This window comes from Acanthochromis polyacanthus, chromosome 5, assembly GCF_021347895.1.
Source record: "Acanthochromis polyacanthus isolate Apoly-LR-REF ecotype Palm Island chromosome 5, KAUST_Apoly_ChrSc, whole genome shotgun sequence".
Lineage (NCBI taxonomy): Eukaryota > Metazoa > Chordata > Actinopteri > Pomacentridae > Acanthochromis > Acanthochromis polyacanthus.
Genome location: NC_067117.1, coordinates 17,107,541 through 17,125,977, shown reverse-complemented (window position 1 = coordinate 17,125,977; position 18,437 = coordinate 17,107,541). Strand labels below are relative to the sequence as shown.

The 18,437-nt window shown below is 44.2% G+C and overlaps 1 protein-coding gene across 2 annotated transcripts; it reads right to left on the bottom strand.

Moving 5' to 3' along the window:
- Positions 1–325: 325 nt before the first annotated feature.
- Positions 326–18,018, bottom strand: zgc:113184 (uncharacterized protein LOC553745 homolog). Of its 2 annotated transcripts, XM_051947773.1 has the most exons (7): positions 17,487–18,018; positions 16,529–16,667; positions 3,519–3,680; positions 2,340–2,449; positions 1,650–1,778; positions 1,226–1,578; positions 326–1,122 (listed from the first exon to the last, which is right to left on the bottom strand). In XM_051947773.1, the coding sequence occupies exons 5-7, from the start codon at positions 1,759–1,761 to the stop codon at positions 946–948; spliced, it is 642 nt and encodes a 213-aa protein (XP_051803733.1). In that variant the 5' UTR covers positions 1,762–1,778; positions 2,340–2,449; positions 3,519–3,680; positions 16,529–16,667; positions 17,487–18,018; the 3' UTR covers positions 326–945. The 2 variants fall into 2 exon arrangements, 1 of the variants encoding a protein (XP_051803733.1); XR_007941778.1 differs by lacking the exons at positions 326–1,122; positions 1,226–1,578; positions 1,650–1,778; positions 16,529–16,667; positions 17,487–18,018 and having other exon boundaries at positions 2,345–2,449; positions 3,519–10,509.
- Between the last annotated feature and the right edge of the window lie 419 nt (positions 18,019–18,437).

Below are 18,437 nucleotides of genomic sequence, written 5' to 3'. Positions count from 1 at the left end.
TGACTGTCCCAAAAACCAATACCTGAGACAACAACCATGCCAGTTTGCGAAGTGAGGATTTCTATATCATATTCCTCTTCAGGAATTTTGAACATGCATAGATGAATAATTCCGATATGACAAACATTTGCTGTGTAGCTTTGCAGTATTTGAGCAGAGTTGTGGGTGAACTGGTGTGCTCAGGCTGCAGTAAGCATCAGAACATCGGGCACAGATCGGCATTTTGTGGAGGAAGCAACTTTACATCTATGCAGATTTTAAAGCAGGATTTAAACTATTTTCATACAGAAAAAAATCCAAAAAATGTAACTTTGATAGACAAATATGTGTTTTTAGAAGTTTATTTACCAGACAAGAACAGTCAGTGAACATGACCGACAGATGCCATCTGTTCAAGTTAAGAATATAATTTATAAACAATAATTCATGCTTTCATAGACTTACTTTCTGTGAGTCATCTGGACTAAATAAAGCAGCTCAAACACTTAACTCAACAAAACGTACTCTCGTGGTATCTGGCCTTCCATGCAGATAATTCTGGTGTAATTTGGCCCATTAATAACACACAGATTAACATTACTTGTAATAGTCTATAAAAAGAATAATGGGATAACCCCTAAATCTGCATATAGAAGCAGTCGAACAATAACAACTATTGTTACCTATATCTGTTATAGCGAAGATCTCAAACCCTGAACAAACAAAACATTTACTACATACTGATACAGAGGCTTTCAAAAGGAAATATGTCAGTACTCAGAACAGTAACAAGCTTGAATATCAGTTTTTACCCTTCATTTTGCACTTAAGAGACAAGAAACTTATTCACAGCTACCCGTCTGAAGAAGAGGTCCATTTTGCTTCCTGAGTTATGCATGCACTATCACAGCATGTCATATGAGCACATAAGTCATGTGTAAAGAGGACAGTAAGAGTCAGTTCGGTCTAGATGACGTGGGTGTGGAGATGTCTCAGGAACTCTCCTCTTGTGGTTGTGTCTCCGGGGAAAACCGCTTGGCAGAACTCGCAAACATGAGACTGCAGCGCCACGTCGGACATCAGTGGACCGCCAAGCTGGCTCATGGAGTCAGCGGCCAGGGAGGGACTGTTTGTCAGAGGCGCCTGACACAAACACACAGGAGAGGAAGAAGAAGTTAGTGAAGGACATCATAAAAACACAGAAGAGTACATACAGACAAAGCTGGGATTTTTAAAGACACTTAACCCCTACTGTGCCCAGAGCCCTGTGTCCACCAGGATGATTCCTCCCTGGATTTTTCGGTTCACTGGAAGAGGGTTCTTGGCACCTCGAGGAGTCCAGGGTTAATAAGAACGTTGCTGTTTGCTCCGCCTTCACAGAGGTCATATCCACACAGAGCTTGGACATATCTTCAGCAAGGAGATCAGAGAAAGTCGCCACATTTCTGGAAAGGCGATCAATGCCACCTTGTGCTGCAGGGTTTTGTGTTGCAGCTGTTAGCAGTTGAGGCTTTTCGAGGGGATATACAGGGATTTCATGGGTACACTGGACAGGAATCGACATCATATCACTCAGCTCTCCATTAGGAATACAGGCACCTGCAGACAGATAGATGTTTAAGCATAGTGACTGACACGCCGTGAGGATCAGACTTAGGTTTTCAGCAGACCTTGCTGTTTCTGCAGCACTGATGTGAGTTGATGCAACAGAGAAGCTTGTCTCAGGCAAAGTGACCTCAGGCAAAGAAACTGCTGGTACAGTTCATTGTATGCTTCCTCCATCTCACCAGCTCAGGGATCTGATAGTAAACATTACAGAGGAGATGACACTGAGATACACAGCAGACACTTACATATTGTAGTTACATTATTTACACATGGGTGGCACATTAGAAACCAAATGAGCGTAAAGCAATGATAGCATGTTTGTTATTTTTGCGGCTGTATGCTAACATGCTCGTACTCACAATAGGTCAACATTCACTACCAATCAAAAGTTTGGACACGCCTTCTCATTCAGTGGTTTTCATTTAAATATTTTGTACATTGTAGATTAATACTGAAGATGTCAAAACTATAAAAGAATACATACGGAGTTATGTTGTAAGCAATAAAGAGTCAATGAAAATGAAAATGAATGAGAAATGAAAATTAGCCTGATGAATCTTTGTTCAGACGAGACAATTCTGATTTTATTACGACTACCACAGTGAAAGCATAGTCCCGACAGTGATGCACAGAGGTGGGAGGAACATGTTTAAAATGTGTTCAGGAGGTGACATTTATGGATGATTATGGATGAAGTTCATAAAGTTATTATAATTCATACTTCAGCTGCATATTAATACTTATTCACTTACCTCTCATGAGCTCGTCTACACTTTCTGCTCCAACAGTCTAGGACTCGTTCTTCCTCATTAAGCCAAGTTTCAGAGATTTCTCCTGTCAAGCCTCCATCACAAAAGGCTTCCTGTTATCGTTAAGGAATCAGACGGTGTCACTTTCTTAGTATTTAAATCCAAACTTAAAGCCCATTTACAGAATGCACCCTACAACACGTCTGCAACTCTGAAACCTGTTCTTCACATGAGGTCGCACAAACCGGTTATGACAGGCCTGGTTCTTCCCTTGTGGTTTGATGAAAATTATGCTCGACTAATTCAACAGCATACAATCCAATGAACAGGGAACTGCTGAGCATAAGGAAGTAGCTCTTAAAAACAGGGAAGTAAAACCCCCTTCGCATAAAAGGGAACCACAGCAGCTGTCAGTGAGACTAATACATGAGAGTCTGCAGAGTAGTTTTTAGCATCGACTCAAAAAAGAACAGACTCAGGCTCCATTTTTACTGTAATAGAGAATTAACACATCATTTGCCTCAGCTGATTGTAAAGGCCGAAAAAGAGAAACATGTGTATCTGTATTTTAGGTTACTGATTTGATACAACCTACACGGAAGCACAATGTAAAATCCAGATGTTTTTTACAAAAAAAGGGGGCGAACAGGTGAGGTGACAGACAATAAAATGTCTTGCAGGGTCTGTTTCTGACCACTGCTGACAGGCAAAAGAGTGCATCCATACAACAAATGGTTTTAACAATGAGCAAACATTTCATATTAATCTTGGTATTGACACAAACAGCGAGACCCTTTATGAGTCAAATTAGCAAGATTACAGTTAGGGCTGCCACTAATGATAATTTATATTGTGGTTTAATCTCTTGATTGTTTTCTCAGTTAACTGATTAGCTGTTTCCACTTGATTCCATTTCTGTAACTTTTTTCTTGTACTTACTGTTCTAACCTTCTTTATTTGTTTATGAACATATTTTAAACAGTGTAGTCAGAATAGAAGCAGTTAAAAAAGTTCAGGTCCAATGTTTATAATAGTTGTATAACTTGTTTTGACTGTTGTGTGAGCTTGTGTTCTCAGTTTCTTAAAGTCCGACTAAAATTCATTTTGTTTTCTGCTTCTTTTAGGTTCAACAATAAATCACGTGGCCCCTGTGAATCATTATTAAAAATAGAGTTTACTTACACTTAAAGGGATCGGTCATTCCAGGGAAGTGCAGACACATACACTAATGGTCCTGCTGCAAGATCCGCATTTTTTTACTGCCATGACGTAACTGCACCTGAACACACGACTGTACCTGCGTCAGCCCGGCTACACCTGGAACATTGTGTCCAACAAGTCTGCCTTCAAAATAAAAGATGCAACCTTCTGTGGAACAATTAAAGACTTTTCCATTGACACAAAAATGAGACAAACATGGAAATGTAATGAAGTCATGAGTCCTTTCCAAATCAAATCCAAAAAAAAAAGGCTGTTTAAAAATGTGGAATCGCTAATTTTATTTTTACATTTAACTGTTGTTTTATTTTCTGTAAAAATGTATTTATCCTTATATAGGTGTAAAGGTTTACTTTAAATCTTCTCCAGAGAGTCAGGTTACAAAAAATGCTTGGGTAATCCTGAGTTATTTAGTTTAGATAAATAGTTCATTTCTAATTTGTGGATTTGTGGATCTCAATTGTAAACTAATTTAGTCACAAATACTGAAATGTGTACTGAATGAATATCTAAACTTTCATTTGTAAAATCTAAACTCTTCCAGGTGTATTGAGCCCAAAGTTTTTAACATTTCTAATTGTTGTTTCCAGACTTCATCATTCTAAAAGTTGCAATTTTTGTCATCATATAATAAATCAGCAGTGTAAATTACAGTCATAGAAACTCCAGATCAGTAATGTGTTCACCAGTTAGCAGACCTACAGCATGTTTATCAGATCTTTTTCCATTGAAAACAGCTACCTGCTGCTTCAGAAAACGGAGTAAATCAAAACAGTAAATATAAAGGTCAGAAAACCAAAGCATTGAACTGAAGGATGGTAAACCACTCCATGAAGCCAAATAGAACTGCAGCGTACTTCTTTATTTTGTCACTAAAAGTAATCCATTTTACATAAACATGGCCATTTATTTGCATTTTTGCAATGTCACCATGCTAATATTCCTACAGGGGCGATGTGCATGCTAGTGTTCAGCTGGTATTAATGTTACTATAAAGGTCATGGAAACTGTTGTGTGTGTGTTTTTACATTAGCAAACACTTGATCCCTATCACAATGAAAATTAGGTTTTCAACCATTTATTCTACAAAATTAGGGCTATCGATAGAGCTTATACTCTTCTTATCTTCAGAAGCGTCATCCCTTTTGCAGAAACAGCTTTTGCGTAATTATCTGCCAGATTCTGACATCAGCTTTCTGAACTCTCCATTGCAAACTTCCTACAGTTGCAACATGTTTGAGGTTTTCTTGCATAAACTGCCCATTTCAAATCCACTTTGGTTCAAATTTGGCCTTTGTTTGTGTCCAATAACTTTCCATTTCCTCTTTTTGAGCCATTTGTGGGTGGATTTGCTATAGTGTGTTTAGGATCACTTTGCTGTTGAAAGGTTAACTCGCAGTTCATATTTCGGACATCTTTCACATTGTCCTCGGGCACCTTTTCATATGATGCAGAACTCACAGTTAAATCAGTGACTGGCTGCTGCCCAGCTTCCCTGAGGCAGCAAAACAACACCAAACCATAACATTTCCACCGCAGTGCTTCACAGTTGGTGTGAGGTTGTTCCCCTCAAAATCTGTATTTGGTCAGCGCCAAAAATGTCTACTGTTACTGTGGCCAAACAACTCTTTCTGTGATTTGTCTGTTCGGTTACATTAGGCCCAAAAGGCCCGATCTGTGTCTATATGTTCACTGGTAAGCTGTAGTTTTTCCTCTAATGTTATTTTTGGGGAGCAAAAGCCTTTTTCTTGGCACGCCTCCAATGCAAGTCAAAGCTCTCTCTGATTGTTGACACATTGCAACTTGTGAGTATTACCTGCTGATCCTGTGATGACATTCTGCAGTTCTTGGAGATTTCTTTATGCATCAAACACTCTATTCTCGGCCTGACTTTTCTGGAGAGTCAGCGTATTTGGGTGACATTTGTTTGAATAGATGTCGTGTCATTAGTTCAAAGAGGATTATGCGTGTTTGTAGAATACATTGAAACAGTCAGAGAATTCCATGGTATGCACTTATTACTTTACAGGATTGTACATCTTAGGCTGATGTGAATGTGTGTTTGATTTGACATCACAAAACAAACAAAAATGTTGATCCGAGGCCTGCCCTACTAGCGAGGTGACTTCAGGTCTAACTTGGGATTTTGAGGACAACGATGGTTCATTTCTCACTGAGCCACATCCCCATAGTGACTTATGATGAACTCCTGACCTTCTCCAGAGCAGGTGATGTTTGCCATTTAATTCCTCAATCTCCAGTCCTACAGAGCTCAGCCAGAGATATGGTTCTAAGAGGGCCTTTAGGGAGGACAAAACATTCTAAAGCTAGCCTAGCCGCGCTAGACCCACGTTTCTGAAGGCACAAGGGTCTAGGGCCGCTCGTCAGGGAGGGAGGCGGGTTAAAAGGTTGTCTTTCAAATCACTCTGCAGCAATTGGGTAGATATACAACCAATCAGTACAACGAATAGGCTGGCGTAGTTCCTAGAGCGCCGGCGGATTGTGGCTAAGTCCCATTAGCTTCCCAACCAGCGGAGCCAACTGGTATATTAAGGATTTGTCATATCCTTTCGGCATAAGTCCAAATACGTCTTTCTTCTCAATGAAACACTTCAGTGCCGTCCTTTGTTTATCTTTCAAGTTGAATTTTAGCTTCAAATCTTTAAGGGCTGTGGCCAAAGCCGAGTCGAAAGATAACCGTTTATTGTGCGCCGGTTGTTTCTGTCAGAATCGTCGCGCCTCTGTCGTCACTTAGTTACGCCCGCCTTCTGACTCTACACTTCATGGTGATTGGTCCGGCCAGTTTTAGGAGAATCCAGCCTCGAGCCTTATGGAGGGTAACTAGACTCACCCTGACAGAGAATTAAATTCGTTGCCGTGGGTTGTCTAGCGCGGCTAGGCTATTCTAAAGTTGCAATTACAGCACAACTTCATTGTTCTTTAAGTTTTTATGTATTGGCATAAAACTTTAAAATGGAGTAATGAAGCATTTAAGCCTTGAACCTCGGCTTTATAAGACTTGCAGTAAGTCTATTTATGTTTTTGTATTTGTTTTTTAGACAGACTTCCAAAACTACCTAACAGCTTGCACTCTATAAGAGTTACACACTGAATGTGAGATTACTGAATTCTTCCTCCACATCACAATGAAAATAATTTAATTTTTACCACCTATTATTACGTATTTCTCATTTTTTGTGAGTATATTATCCCATAATATATTGTAATATTCTACTGATGAGAAATAATCACTCTTCAGTGGCTTGGCTCTCACGTTTATTCGCTGAACACAATCGCAGAACGGGTTACTGTCCTGGCCGTAACCCACGCCAGCACAACGTTACCAGCTTCAGTCCTCAGCCGAAAAAAAGAGACCGAACACAACACCTTAACTTCCTTAAACTTGCCTAGAAGTCCCATGTGACTGACAGCCCACCAATCAGCATGCACTCTGTCTTAAAGGCACTGAACAAGGTTAACTCAGAACATTACACTGCTCCCCCCAACAAAAAGTCCCTCGTCCCTGAGGGGACAACAAAGTCTCTGAGACGTGTAGGCAGCTTTCTTTGCCTCCTCAGCCGCACACTGTCTCTTGTGAACTGTGGGTCCGGAACCAAGAGACCATCCAGGGATGGAGACCAGGATTGGGGGTCACTGGGGGCCTGTGGGGCTGGGTTAGGTGCTGCACAGGCAGGCGTACTGTCACTACAAGCCAGTGGGGTCACAGTTGGACCAGGACCGCTTTGGAATGCAGGGAGGGAATTTCCTCTGTAGGGAGCTAATCTGTCTCTGTGCAGGGCCACTTTTCTACCTCTGGGTGGCACCTGGACCCTATAGACCACCTCCCCAACTCTTTCCAAAACTGAACAGGGCCCTTCCCAGTGGCAATCCAGTTTAGGACAGCGACCCCTCTTTCTTTTTGGGCTGTAGACCCACACAAGCTCACCAGCCTGAAAATGTCTTCCTCTGCTTTTCAGGTCATAATTCCTTTTCTGTCTTATGCCTGCCTTTCCTAGTTGCTCCCCCGCGAAGGTGTGAGCTGTCTCCAGCCTGTCCTGCAGCTTTTTGGCGTAGTCCCGACCCGGGGGCGCTTCTGGGGCGTCAGGGGGCCTTCCAAACGCTAGCTCAGGAGGGGTCCGAATCTCTCTACCCAGCATGAGTAGAGCAGGGGTGCACAAAGTGGAGTCCTGCACTGCTGATCTATAAGCCATTAGAATGAGAGGGAGGTGGGCATCCCAGTCACGCTGATGGTCAGCTGTGAGAATTGCCATCTGCTGAGCGAGTGTCCTGTTAAACCTCTCTACTAACCCGTCGCTTTGGGGGTGCAGGGGAGTTGTACGTGTTTTCTGCATGTCCAGGCGTTCACACAGGGCTGCGAATACCTTTGATTCAAAATTCCTCCCTTGGTCACTGTGTATACTCTCTGCTGTACCAAATCTGCTCAGCATGCCCTCCACGAGTGCATCTGCCACTGTCTCTGCTTCCTGATCTGGTATGGCGTAGGCCTCGGGCCATTTCGTAAAATAGTCCATAGCAGCAAGCACATAACGGTTCCCTCTATCTGTGTGAGGGAAAGGGCCCATGATGTCAATAGCAATTCTCTCCATTGGCCCCCCTGAGCATTGCTGTTGCAGCTGGGCGCGTGACTGGTCTGGTGGCCCTTTGTGGGCAGCGCAGGTATCGCAACGCCGACAAAAGTCCTCCACGTCCCTTCTGTGCTGGCCCCAATAGAACCCTTGGCGAAGGCGACGGAGTGTTTTTGTCATGCCAAAGTGTCCTACCCCTGTGCTTCCATGGCAGGACTTTATGACTGTCTCTCTCAGGTTCTTGGGCACCACAGTCTGCCACTTTTCCTCCCCGGTAGCTGGCTCCTTCCACGCCCGCTGCAGCACCCCGTCTTTTAATCTCAGTGAGGCAAACTTAGACCACAGCCCCTTTGAAGTGATGGAGCACCCTGTGACCTTCTCCCATGCTGGCCTCTGCCTCTCAGCCAACCACTGCATCACAGGCTGCAGGTCCACGTCTTGCTCCTGCTGAACCCTCCACTCAGCAGCATCTCTCACCTGTAATGCTCCACAGAAAAGCTGGGGTTTATAGTCCTGCTGGCTGAGCTCCTCTTCTCTTGACTCTCTCTTTTTACAGTAGCTGCAGCCCACCTTCGCACAGGGTCGGCGAGACAATGCATCGGCGTTAGTGTGCTGCACTCCTGCTCTGTGAACCACAGTAAAGTCATAAGACTGTAGCTCTTCTAGCCAGCGAGCTAACTGTCCCTCAGGTTCTCTAAATGACATTAACCACTGCAATGCAGCGTGGTCTGACCTGACTTTGAACGGCACCCCGCACAGGTAATATTTAAAGTGTCTTATTGCCCAAACCACCGCCAGGAGCTCCCGTCTGGTGACACAGTACCTGCGCTCGCTCTTGTTTAGCACCCGGCTGAAGTAGGCGACGACCTTCTCCCCGTCTGGCCTGATCTGGGACAGCACAGCCCCTATCCCGACATTGCTGGCGTCCGTATCGAGCACAAAAGGTAGTGTGGGGTCAGCAGGAGAGAGCACAGGGGCCTCTGTCAGTGCCTGCTTTAAGGTGGAAAAAGCCTGCTGACACTCCTGCGTCCAGTGGAATGCTCTGTCTTTGTGAAGCAGTTGGAAAAGTGGGGCCCCGATGGAAGAAAAATTCCTCACAAATTTCCTATAGTATGAGGCTAGTCCTAAGAAACTCTTCAGTTGTGTCTGGTTAGATGGAGAGGGCCAGCGTTTGATTGCTTCAGTTTTTTCACTCAGTGTGCTGATTCCCCCCACCACCAGCTTGTGGCCCAGAAACTCCACCTCTCTCTTCATGAAATGACATTTATCCGGGTGTAATTTCAGGCCAGCCCCAGCTATTTTGGTCAACACTTGTCGCAGGGACTCCAATGCAGTGTTGAAAGAACTGCCGTGGACCAAGATGTCATCCAGGTACACCAGGCACCTGCTACGTGGGACACCATTGAGTACTTTATCCATCAGTCTTTCAAAGGTGGCAGGTGCGTTACAGAGGCCGAAATTGAGGACCTTGAACTGCCAGAGCCCTCGGTTTGTGCAGAATGCTGTTTTAGGTCTCGCCTCTGGGGCTAGGGGCGCCTGCCAATAGCCGCTCCGTAAATCCAGTGTAGAGAACCACGAAGAGCCAGCCACAGCACCGAGGCAGTCATCCACTCTTGGAATTGGGTAGGAGTCTTTTTTTGTGACTTTGTTCAGCGGTCTGTAATCCACACAGAACCGCATCCGTGGATTCTTCTTCCGTGGCACCATGACAACAGCTGCGGCCCAAGGGCTGTCTGATGGCTCAATGATACCTGTTCTCAGCATCTCTTCCAGCTCTTGGTCTGCAGCTTCCTGGTGTGCCAGCGGGAGCCGACAGGGGCGCACTTTTACGGGGTTGCGCGTCCCCAGTGTTAATGTCATGCTGGACAAGGTGTGTGAGGCCCACTTCGTTCTCACTAAGGGCAAAAATGTCTCTGAAATCCAGCAGAGTCTGCCATAACTCCTCCTGCTGGTGTTGGTTTAGTCCATCACAGTTCCTGGTCCAAATGTCTCTCAAGACTGTCAGCCTCTCATGCTCCCCTAGTGTTTCTTGCCCTGATTTGTGGCCTGTGGGTGGTCGCTGTAGCATTGGTGGTCGAGGGTTTTGAGCCGGGTCTCTGTCGTCCACGGTGTCTGCTGACTGCACCTGAGGAACCACAGCTGAGGTAGGCGAAGTGAGCTGTACACAGTGTCCTCCAGGCAGTGTCAGCAGTCCTCTGCCCAGGTCCAATACACACTTAATGGTCTTCAGAAAATCCAGCCCCAGTATGCATGCATCTTGCACTCTGGCCACCCATGCATTAAATGGAACAGACAGGTCGCCCACTTTGAACTGAAGGCTGATTTTTCCAATTATAGAAGCCAAGGTGCCGGTCACTGTTCTCAGTTTTACCGACGTGGGCTCCACCTGCACTCCCGGTGGAATCATGTCAGGTCTTACTATGGTTGCATTGGAGCCTGTGTCCACTAGGGCGATGCATCCCACCCCATCCACTTCGACAGGAACATGGCAGAAATCTCCCACATGTGTCCACCCCACAGTCACCTCATTCCCTCCAGAAGCTAGCTGGTCCATCCTCCCCATCTCCTTAAGCAGCCGCCGCTGGAAGACACGGGGACGTGTCTTACGGGCCCGCGTCGTCCCACTTACACGGGCCCGTGGTCGTTTCCCTGTGCTGGGCTGATGTTGGGGCACTGCCTGAGGAGATGGCCTGGTTGTCCACATCCCCAGCAGTTCATCGGGCGGCGGCGAAGTCTCACATCTTTGCCGCGGCGGGGCGGTTGCATAGTAGCAGCTCTCGCATCCACGCTCGCTACTACGTGAGCCTCTGTCAGGGGATCTGCTGCGGACAGGGCCCTTACATTGGGTTGATTCAAACAGGGGTCAGGTCTCCCCCCCACAATCTCTCTCTCCAAGGCCAGTTCCAGAGCATCACTCAATGTGGCAGGGTGAGCCAGCTGGGTCTGTACGCGGAGCTCAGTCGGGCTGAGGGCCTGAATAAACTGATCTCTGGCCAGCTCATTCTGTACTGTCGGCATCATGGATGCATAAGCACGTCTGCATAAAGTCTCTATGTCATTTGCCAAGACACGTAGTGACTCACCAGGTTGTCTACGCCGGTTGATGAATTCTGAGCGCAATATCAGAGGCTGATTAATTTGTCCATAACGTCTCTGGAGGGCCCTGACCAGAGCTCCATAATCCTTCCTCTCCTCCGGGCTGAGCAGCAGCAAGCAAGCGTCCGCGTCGTCGGTGAGGCACATAGCAAGCTGCAGAGCCTTGTGCTCCTCTGACCATCCAGCAGCCGCAGCCAACAGCTCAAAACGTGCCTTGAAAGCCTCCCAGTCGGTCTTACCAGAGAACTTTGGCGCTTTGATGGACAGCATCGCTTCTCTGCACTGCGGTCCGCCATTACCATCCATGCTTTGAGGTATGCATGCGCTGTGCGTCGTTCCCGCGCCCACCGGGCTAGCCGGATGTCGTGGGGCTTCTCTGCCGTGCACCGGCGCTCCGGGCGCCCACCAAGCCACCGCCGGCGGGAGAATAGCGGGCTCCGTCAGGCGAGCCTTCTCGCGGAATGCCCATGCGAGTCCGTCCGGCCACGGGCCGCCAGCCCCCTCATCCCCCGCCGTCTGCTCGGACTTCACCTTGGGTTTGGCTCCACTAGCCTCAGTGTTCGGCTGTAGCATTCTGTACTGTCCAGCGCGGGTAAGAAGAGCACTTCTGACACCAGTGTAATATTCTACTGATGAGAAATAATCACTCTTCAGTGGCTTGGCTCTCACGTTTATTCGCTGAACACAATCGCAGAACGGGTTACTGTCCTGGCCGTAACCCACGCCAGCACAACGTTACCAGCTTCAGTCCTCAGCCGAAAAAAAGAGACCGAACACAACACCTTAACTTCCTTAAACTTGCCTAGAAGTCCCATGTGACTGACAGCCCACCAATCAGCATGCACTCTGTCTTAAAGGCACTGAACAAGGTTAACTCAGAACATTACAATATATTTATATATAGTATTACATAAAAGTGTTGTCTAATGGTTAGAAAAAGAAACCTGTGTCAAAGTAACTTACGCATAATTTTAAAAATTACTCAGATTGTCCCTTACATCAATAAGTCGATTAACTCAGACTCACACGGTTTACAGTTTTTGCCACCTTGCAAAACCGCACAGCTGTTTTATTTTAAGCTTGAATTCTGTTTTAGAACTCCTCAAATTGGTTTAGTTTGTTCTCACATTCAGGTTTAGAAAGTCTGGTTGACATATTGAGTTGATAACCAGTTTCATGGTCCACTTAGTGTGACTGTTCTTCATTTTAATGAAGCCTGGATATGTTGAACTTGCTTCACAGTAGAAGTCTCTGTTGGTGGCACTACAATTACAGTTCAGCCTCTGGGTACCAAGAACGGCTCTACAAAGGTTCATGGGAATCCATTTGATTTCCGTCTGGACCAGTGGTGGTGGTGTCGCCAAACAAACACTGTTACTGATTAATCACCTTCAGATAATTTAGGTCCAGCTGGTAAAATGTGACGGATCATCCGCGTTTGATCAGAGGTGTCAGATTGTTTAACCAGGGGGGCTGATATGTTGAGCTGTAAAGAGAACTGTCTCTAAAATGTTTAGTCATGTTGATGGTTCACCAGTAATGAGTGTGTGCGTGTGCGTGTGTGTGTGTGTGTGTGTGTGTGTGTGTGTGTGTGTGTGTGTGTGTGTGTGTGTGTGTGTGTGTGTGTGCGTACGTGTGGCATTTGGAGTCCAGTCATGTGTTGAATGTGGCCGATATCAGGTTATAAATAGACCAACAGACTACCTTCCATATCGTCCATTCACTCAGGAGGAGCAGCACATTTTGCCCTCAGCTTCAACCCCTGACAGGCGAGTTTATAGCAGCACCTTGTGATCCTAGTGGGGTGCCAGCTAACTTTGCCTCAGACTGCTTATGTAATGCGGTGAATGAGGGCAGGGCAGCCGTCGCTCCTGTAATACTGACAGAGTCACGTCTTTGTCATGACTTCTCCAACAGGATGATCCATTTGGCTTGTTGCCTTGTTGCATTTCTGACCGTCCCTGAAAATTTCATCCAAATCCATTTTTCCGTTTTTGAGTAATATTGTGCACGGACAGACAGATTCATAGACAAACTTAGCTGATTGTCACATCCTCTGCCTCGTTCCTTGATGGAGTAGCTATGTAAATGGACATGTTCACAAGGTGAAAAAAACAATTTGAAGGAGGGTGTCTTTCAACATTTCTATTAAATAATGCTACTGCTATTCACAAGTCTACATATAGCTTCACTCGCTTTTGTTTGGTTCACTTTATAATCCATCTGTCAGTGTAAGAAAATATTTTCTAAACAGCTCACATCAGAAAGTGACAAGGCTTTGACAAGGAAATTTAACACCAACATAAGTTTCTCGACTCTTAGTGTGATGAATACACTGTAAGAACCTTCTGAGTCCGTCTCCGCGCCGTGTGAAAGTCTGCATGTTAATTCCTATTTTTAACAGCTCCTCATGTTTCCAAGGACATATGTGATGCCTTATCATGTCTGAAGCTCTTAATGTGGCTCAAGTGTCCAGAACTTCTCATTAAAGGTTATCAATGATCTTGAAACACGATAACAGTGAGAGAGCCTTCGTCCACGTCCAGCCTCAGCAGTCAGAGAGCAATTTGTTGATTGATGCTTTTATTTATATGTTTGCTGTACGTTGTAGCGCCGCCTGTGACAGTGTGTTTGCTGGCTTGCACCGTGTGTTTGCTCTGACCTTGACACGCACACACACATAAACACGTACACAAACACACGTATGAACACACAGACACACACACCACGCCCTGTCCGCCAGCCCCCTCCCCTGCCACCACTTGATCCCTGAGTTGGGGTTCTCTAAAGTGTGTGTGTGTGTGTGTGTGTGTGTGTGTGTGTGTGTGTGTGTGTGTGTGTGTGTGTGTGTGTGTGTGTGTGTGTGTGTGTGTGTATGTGTGTGTGCGCGCCATGAATAACTTCCAGGCAGGCAGCCAGGAACTGTCATCTGCCAGTGCAACACTATCCATCCTGTCAATCTTGTTTTATAATTGTAACATTCTCATATTCTCCGGCTGAGCAGAGAGAAGTTTCCAACATAGTGAGACACACACACACATTTTTGTGTTTGTTTTTACAATCAACTTTGCTCTCCTATATATTCACATCTTGCAGATTTAGTGTTTAAAAGCCCATGAAGTAATAAAACATGCCTCTAGTTTATAATTTGGTAATGATGTGTTCTTATTCTTCAAGTCTTTCTTTCTCCTTCCTGCGTGGCTTGAAGCATCTTCATTTGTCTTTCTCTATCCAACACATTTGCAAATGCGATTTTTATCATTGCAATAAATTACCATAACATTTAATACATCAAACGTGCTCTCACTAAAGGTTGATGGTTGATAAGCAGAAGAATTTTAAAAATGCTGCTTCTGTTTATGATGTATGCAAGTAGTTTCCATTTTCCTTCAGGCATCGTAAAAGAGACACTATAATTCTGTTTACAACAAAACTTTACTTGTCCTGTGTTAAAATAAACACAATATAACCATTAATTTAAGTGTATTACTTCTGAAGTACTGCATCAGTCTTCACCTTTACGAGTCTCCATCCAACAGAGTTAATACTCAAGGACACAACAACAACTCAGAGCACACAGGTTTCCAGCATCTCTTCTTTTCACATGCTTCACAACGTTAATTCGCCCGGCTCAGTATTCACTTATGAATTTAATCCTGCTAGGACTTAGAGCTTAGGACAGTGATGTGAGGCGCACAGTTATCACAGGGATGGCATGAGCAATGACGTCTGCCAACTCATTTATCACCGGACACTCTCAGTGAGAGAGAGCAGATCCAATTACAGAGGTTTCTATGGGCTCAACAATGGCCTGCTATAAATACATTCACAGAGGGTTTTCCACAGTCGACAACACACCCACACACATCCTAATACTGTGGCACAAATATACATACTAGTCTACAACTCCTCTCAGAGCAGCTATTTTTGTCGTAATCAGAGGCGTTTTGAGGGATTCTGCACTGTGGCGAAACGCTCTGGAGAATAAATAAGAGAGGGATATGTGCACCTGTGTGTAGGCGTGTGTGCAAAAAAAGGTATAGACAAGAAAGAAGGATGTGCAATGAAACACAGAAGCCTCCTCAGAGCACTAAAACAGCTTCACGTAGTTATTTACAGCTCAGTCCATCAATAAACGACAGGTGCAGCATCCTCACAAACAAACCTATTAGCTTTCCTCCCACTGGAACAATATCATCCACAGCAATCAGCTGCACTCAGAAACACACACACACACACACACCCACACACACAAAAACAAACCTATTTCTCATATGACGGAAGAATTTGTTGATTGTAATATTTCTGCTAAATATAAAAATAATAAAAGTCTAATTTTGCTTTATTAGTGTATACATGTACAGTAGAAAAATGTGATACATTAGTAGAATAATCAAAGGTCTGACATTTCAACATCTTTGTAGAGTGAAAGAAGGTTAACATTAACGGCAAAACACACTTCAAATGTCAAAAACTTCATAACACTGAAAAATGCACCCTGTTTGTGTCACATTTATATTTATCACCACAATGAAGTTCACATTTGGGATTCTGAGAGAAGACTACATTGATATTAAATGGACTGATATGCAAAAAAGATGAGTTACATTAGCTGTTAAAAGTTTTTAAGATTTTATAGTTCATAATTTGTGCAATACCTAGAAACTAAAGTCATCCCCATCAGCCCCACCTGTACGTTGTGTTTACATTAGTAGATGAACATGCACATTACCACACCAGCATATTCTGTCCTGAGAAAGGATAGTCTGTACACCATTTAAACTCCACTCAGTTGGAGCAGCAGCAGCGAAAACAGCTCCTTCAACCACGTCATATATAAACATGCCATGGTTAGTCCTGATGTCAAGCAATTGTGCAAAATTAACTGATGAATACATCACTGAATATCATAAATATGCTTAATTTACAGCAGAGCAGTCAGCAGGTATCATTTACCAGTATTTTTTTTTTCTCTGTGACAATGTTACTTCCTCATTACTCAGTCCATTCTGCAGCATAAAATGATCTGACTGCACCTCGGTATCATTGTGATGGACAGTGATGAGAAGAATTGTCTTGGTGGTGCATCTGCATGCAGGAAAGCGAGCACTGCAATTAAAATGGCTCATTTATAGGGGGTAGAGGTAGCCTTGCGAGGCTAGGACATTTTAAATGTGGTAGGTTGCTGCTGCGGTGGTTGTTGCTGTTTCTCATAGGGAAGGGGATTTTGAAAATCATAACACATAGGTATCAGAAGGGGAGGTGAAAGCCACAGAAAATGTGGTAGCTTACCTCATCATGAATAGCACAATAAACCTTGATGGCTGTGACAGATCCATGTTTGGTTAATGTGAAGCCTCCTCCCATCAGCAAATCTCTTCCCCTCCATTTAACAGATAAGGTTCTCAGTTTTTGCCCGTTTGTGCCCCGGCTGTAGGAAGAGGAAGGTCACTGGCTCAGTCACCATTATGTTACCTCATTTTGCAATAGATACGGACTTTAAAGAAATGTATTTAAATTTAAAAACCTTCATAACTGCCACTTTAAGCACTTCAGTTAATATACCAACAGATTTTTGTTGAGAATAATTCATGCGACAGAATCCAGCAAAGCTACACGCTGTGATGAATCAGAATACATTTCTCTGCTTCACGTGTTCTCAAAGTGTTCCTCTATAGCAGCAGATGGTGCAAAAGCAAAGCGTAAAACATAGAATTCAGCATGTTTCTACAACAGATCACTGTGACAGGGAGCCACAAATTACTTGGTAGAACCTCTCAGATGTGTGACGGGTGTAAGGCTACAGTTTGCTCCTGTATGCGGAGTGTTGCGTGTCAGGTCAAAAGTTAAGGAGCCAATGGCAGCTCCAGATGGTAGCGTTCCACTTTTGGAAAAAGATGGTGTCAAGAAACATCACAAGTTCAAACATGAGATATATTGACAGGGGGATGTATTTTGAGTTTGGGTTTGGGCAACAAGAAGGGGGCAACATGCTTGACCTGTCATGGATACGGCACCATAAACAATAAAAAGCGACGCCGAAAGTCAAAAGGGATTAACACGCAAGATAGCAACGCCACCAGATAAAAAGAAGCTTTTAGATCTAACCTAATGAACTCTCTGAGCGTCCGCATTCATCTAAATTATGAAACTGGACTCGTCTGATATTCCTTTCCTTTCTAACTTGGGGAGCATGCTATCCATTTGGTAACATAATGAACACATCAAATCAAGCTAGCTTTCATATTACCTCCTCCTCTTTTCTCCCCTTGTCCCTTTTTTCCACTCTGTCTGCCAACGCCAAAATCCGGATGACCGGTACGTGGTGTACAGATCGGGTGTCGAGCGGCTGAATGCACTCGTTGCTACAGTCTGCTGTGACTGAGAGCTGCCCGGTGTCGTCTTGCTCTGGTCAAGGATGTTGCCAATATTAACGCCATGTGCGACAAAATAACACCGACTCAGTGAAAAGGTCTCTGTTTGGTCACTTTTCATCACGTCATTAATATGTAACAGGCAGCAGCGCAGTGAGCCCTTAAATAAAGCTTCTGTTTCCTGTACTGCATCCACTGACTGGACAGCAGGTTAGAGACGTAAAGCCTCTTAGATCCTCAGAACAACTGCTTTTTACTATTTCACAATCAGAGCTGGTGGGTAAAGGGACATCATGCTTTTGCAGTAACACCTCCTCCACTGACATTTAAAAGAAAAACTTGAACTTCTACAAGTTTTCAATGGTTTTTGATTGCTTTTAACATTTAGTATTTCATATTTGTCTGATTTTAGAAACTGACATTGAATTTTTCTTAATTTTATGTGTTTGCATTTTGTATTCATTTTACTTGTGTTTTACAAATTGATTTTACAAGTCCTGTCATGCTTTTTGCACATATTTCTGTTGCTGCCTGTCTTATAATCTGTCCAGCTATTTGGTCACCTCAGATTGTTTTTAGAAAGTGCTGCATGAGTAATCTTGATGTGATTTGATTGGATTTAAAGGACAGGTCTGGTGATTCTCGATACAGAATTTTTCGGGGTGCTTAAATATTTACTGCATTTATAAAAGACCCAGAAAGAAATCAATGCATGCAAAAAAAATTATGTTCAAAAGTATGACATGCTGAAACTGTAAAAAATTTCAGAGCAGATGACCAAAAGCATTTTCCTCACCATTACTTTGTGCACATGCTGTATATGTAAA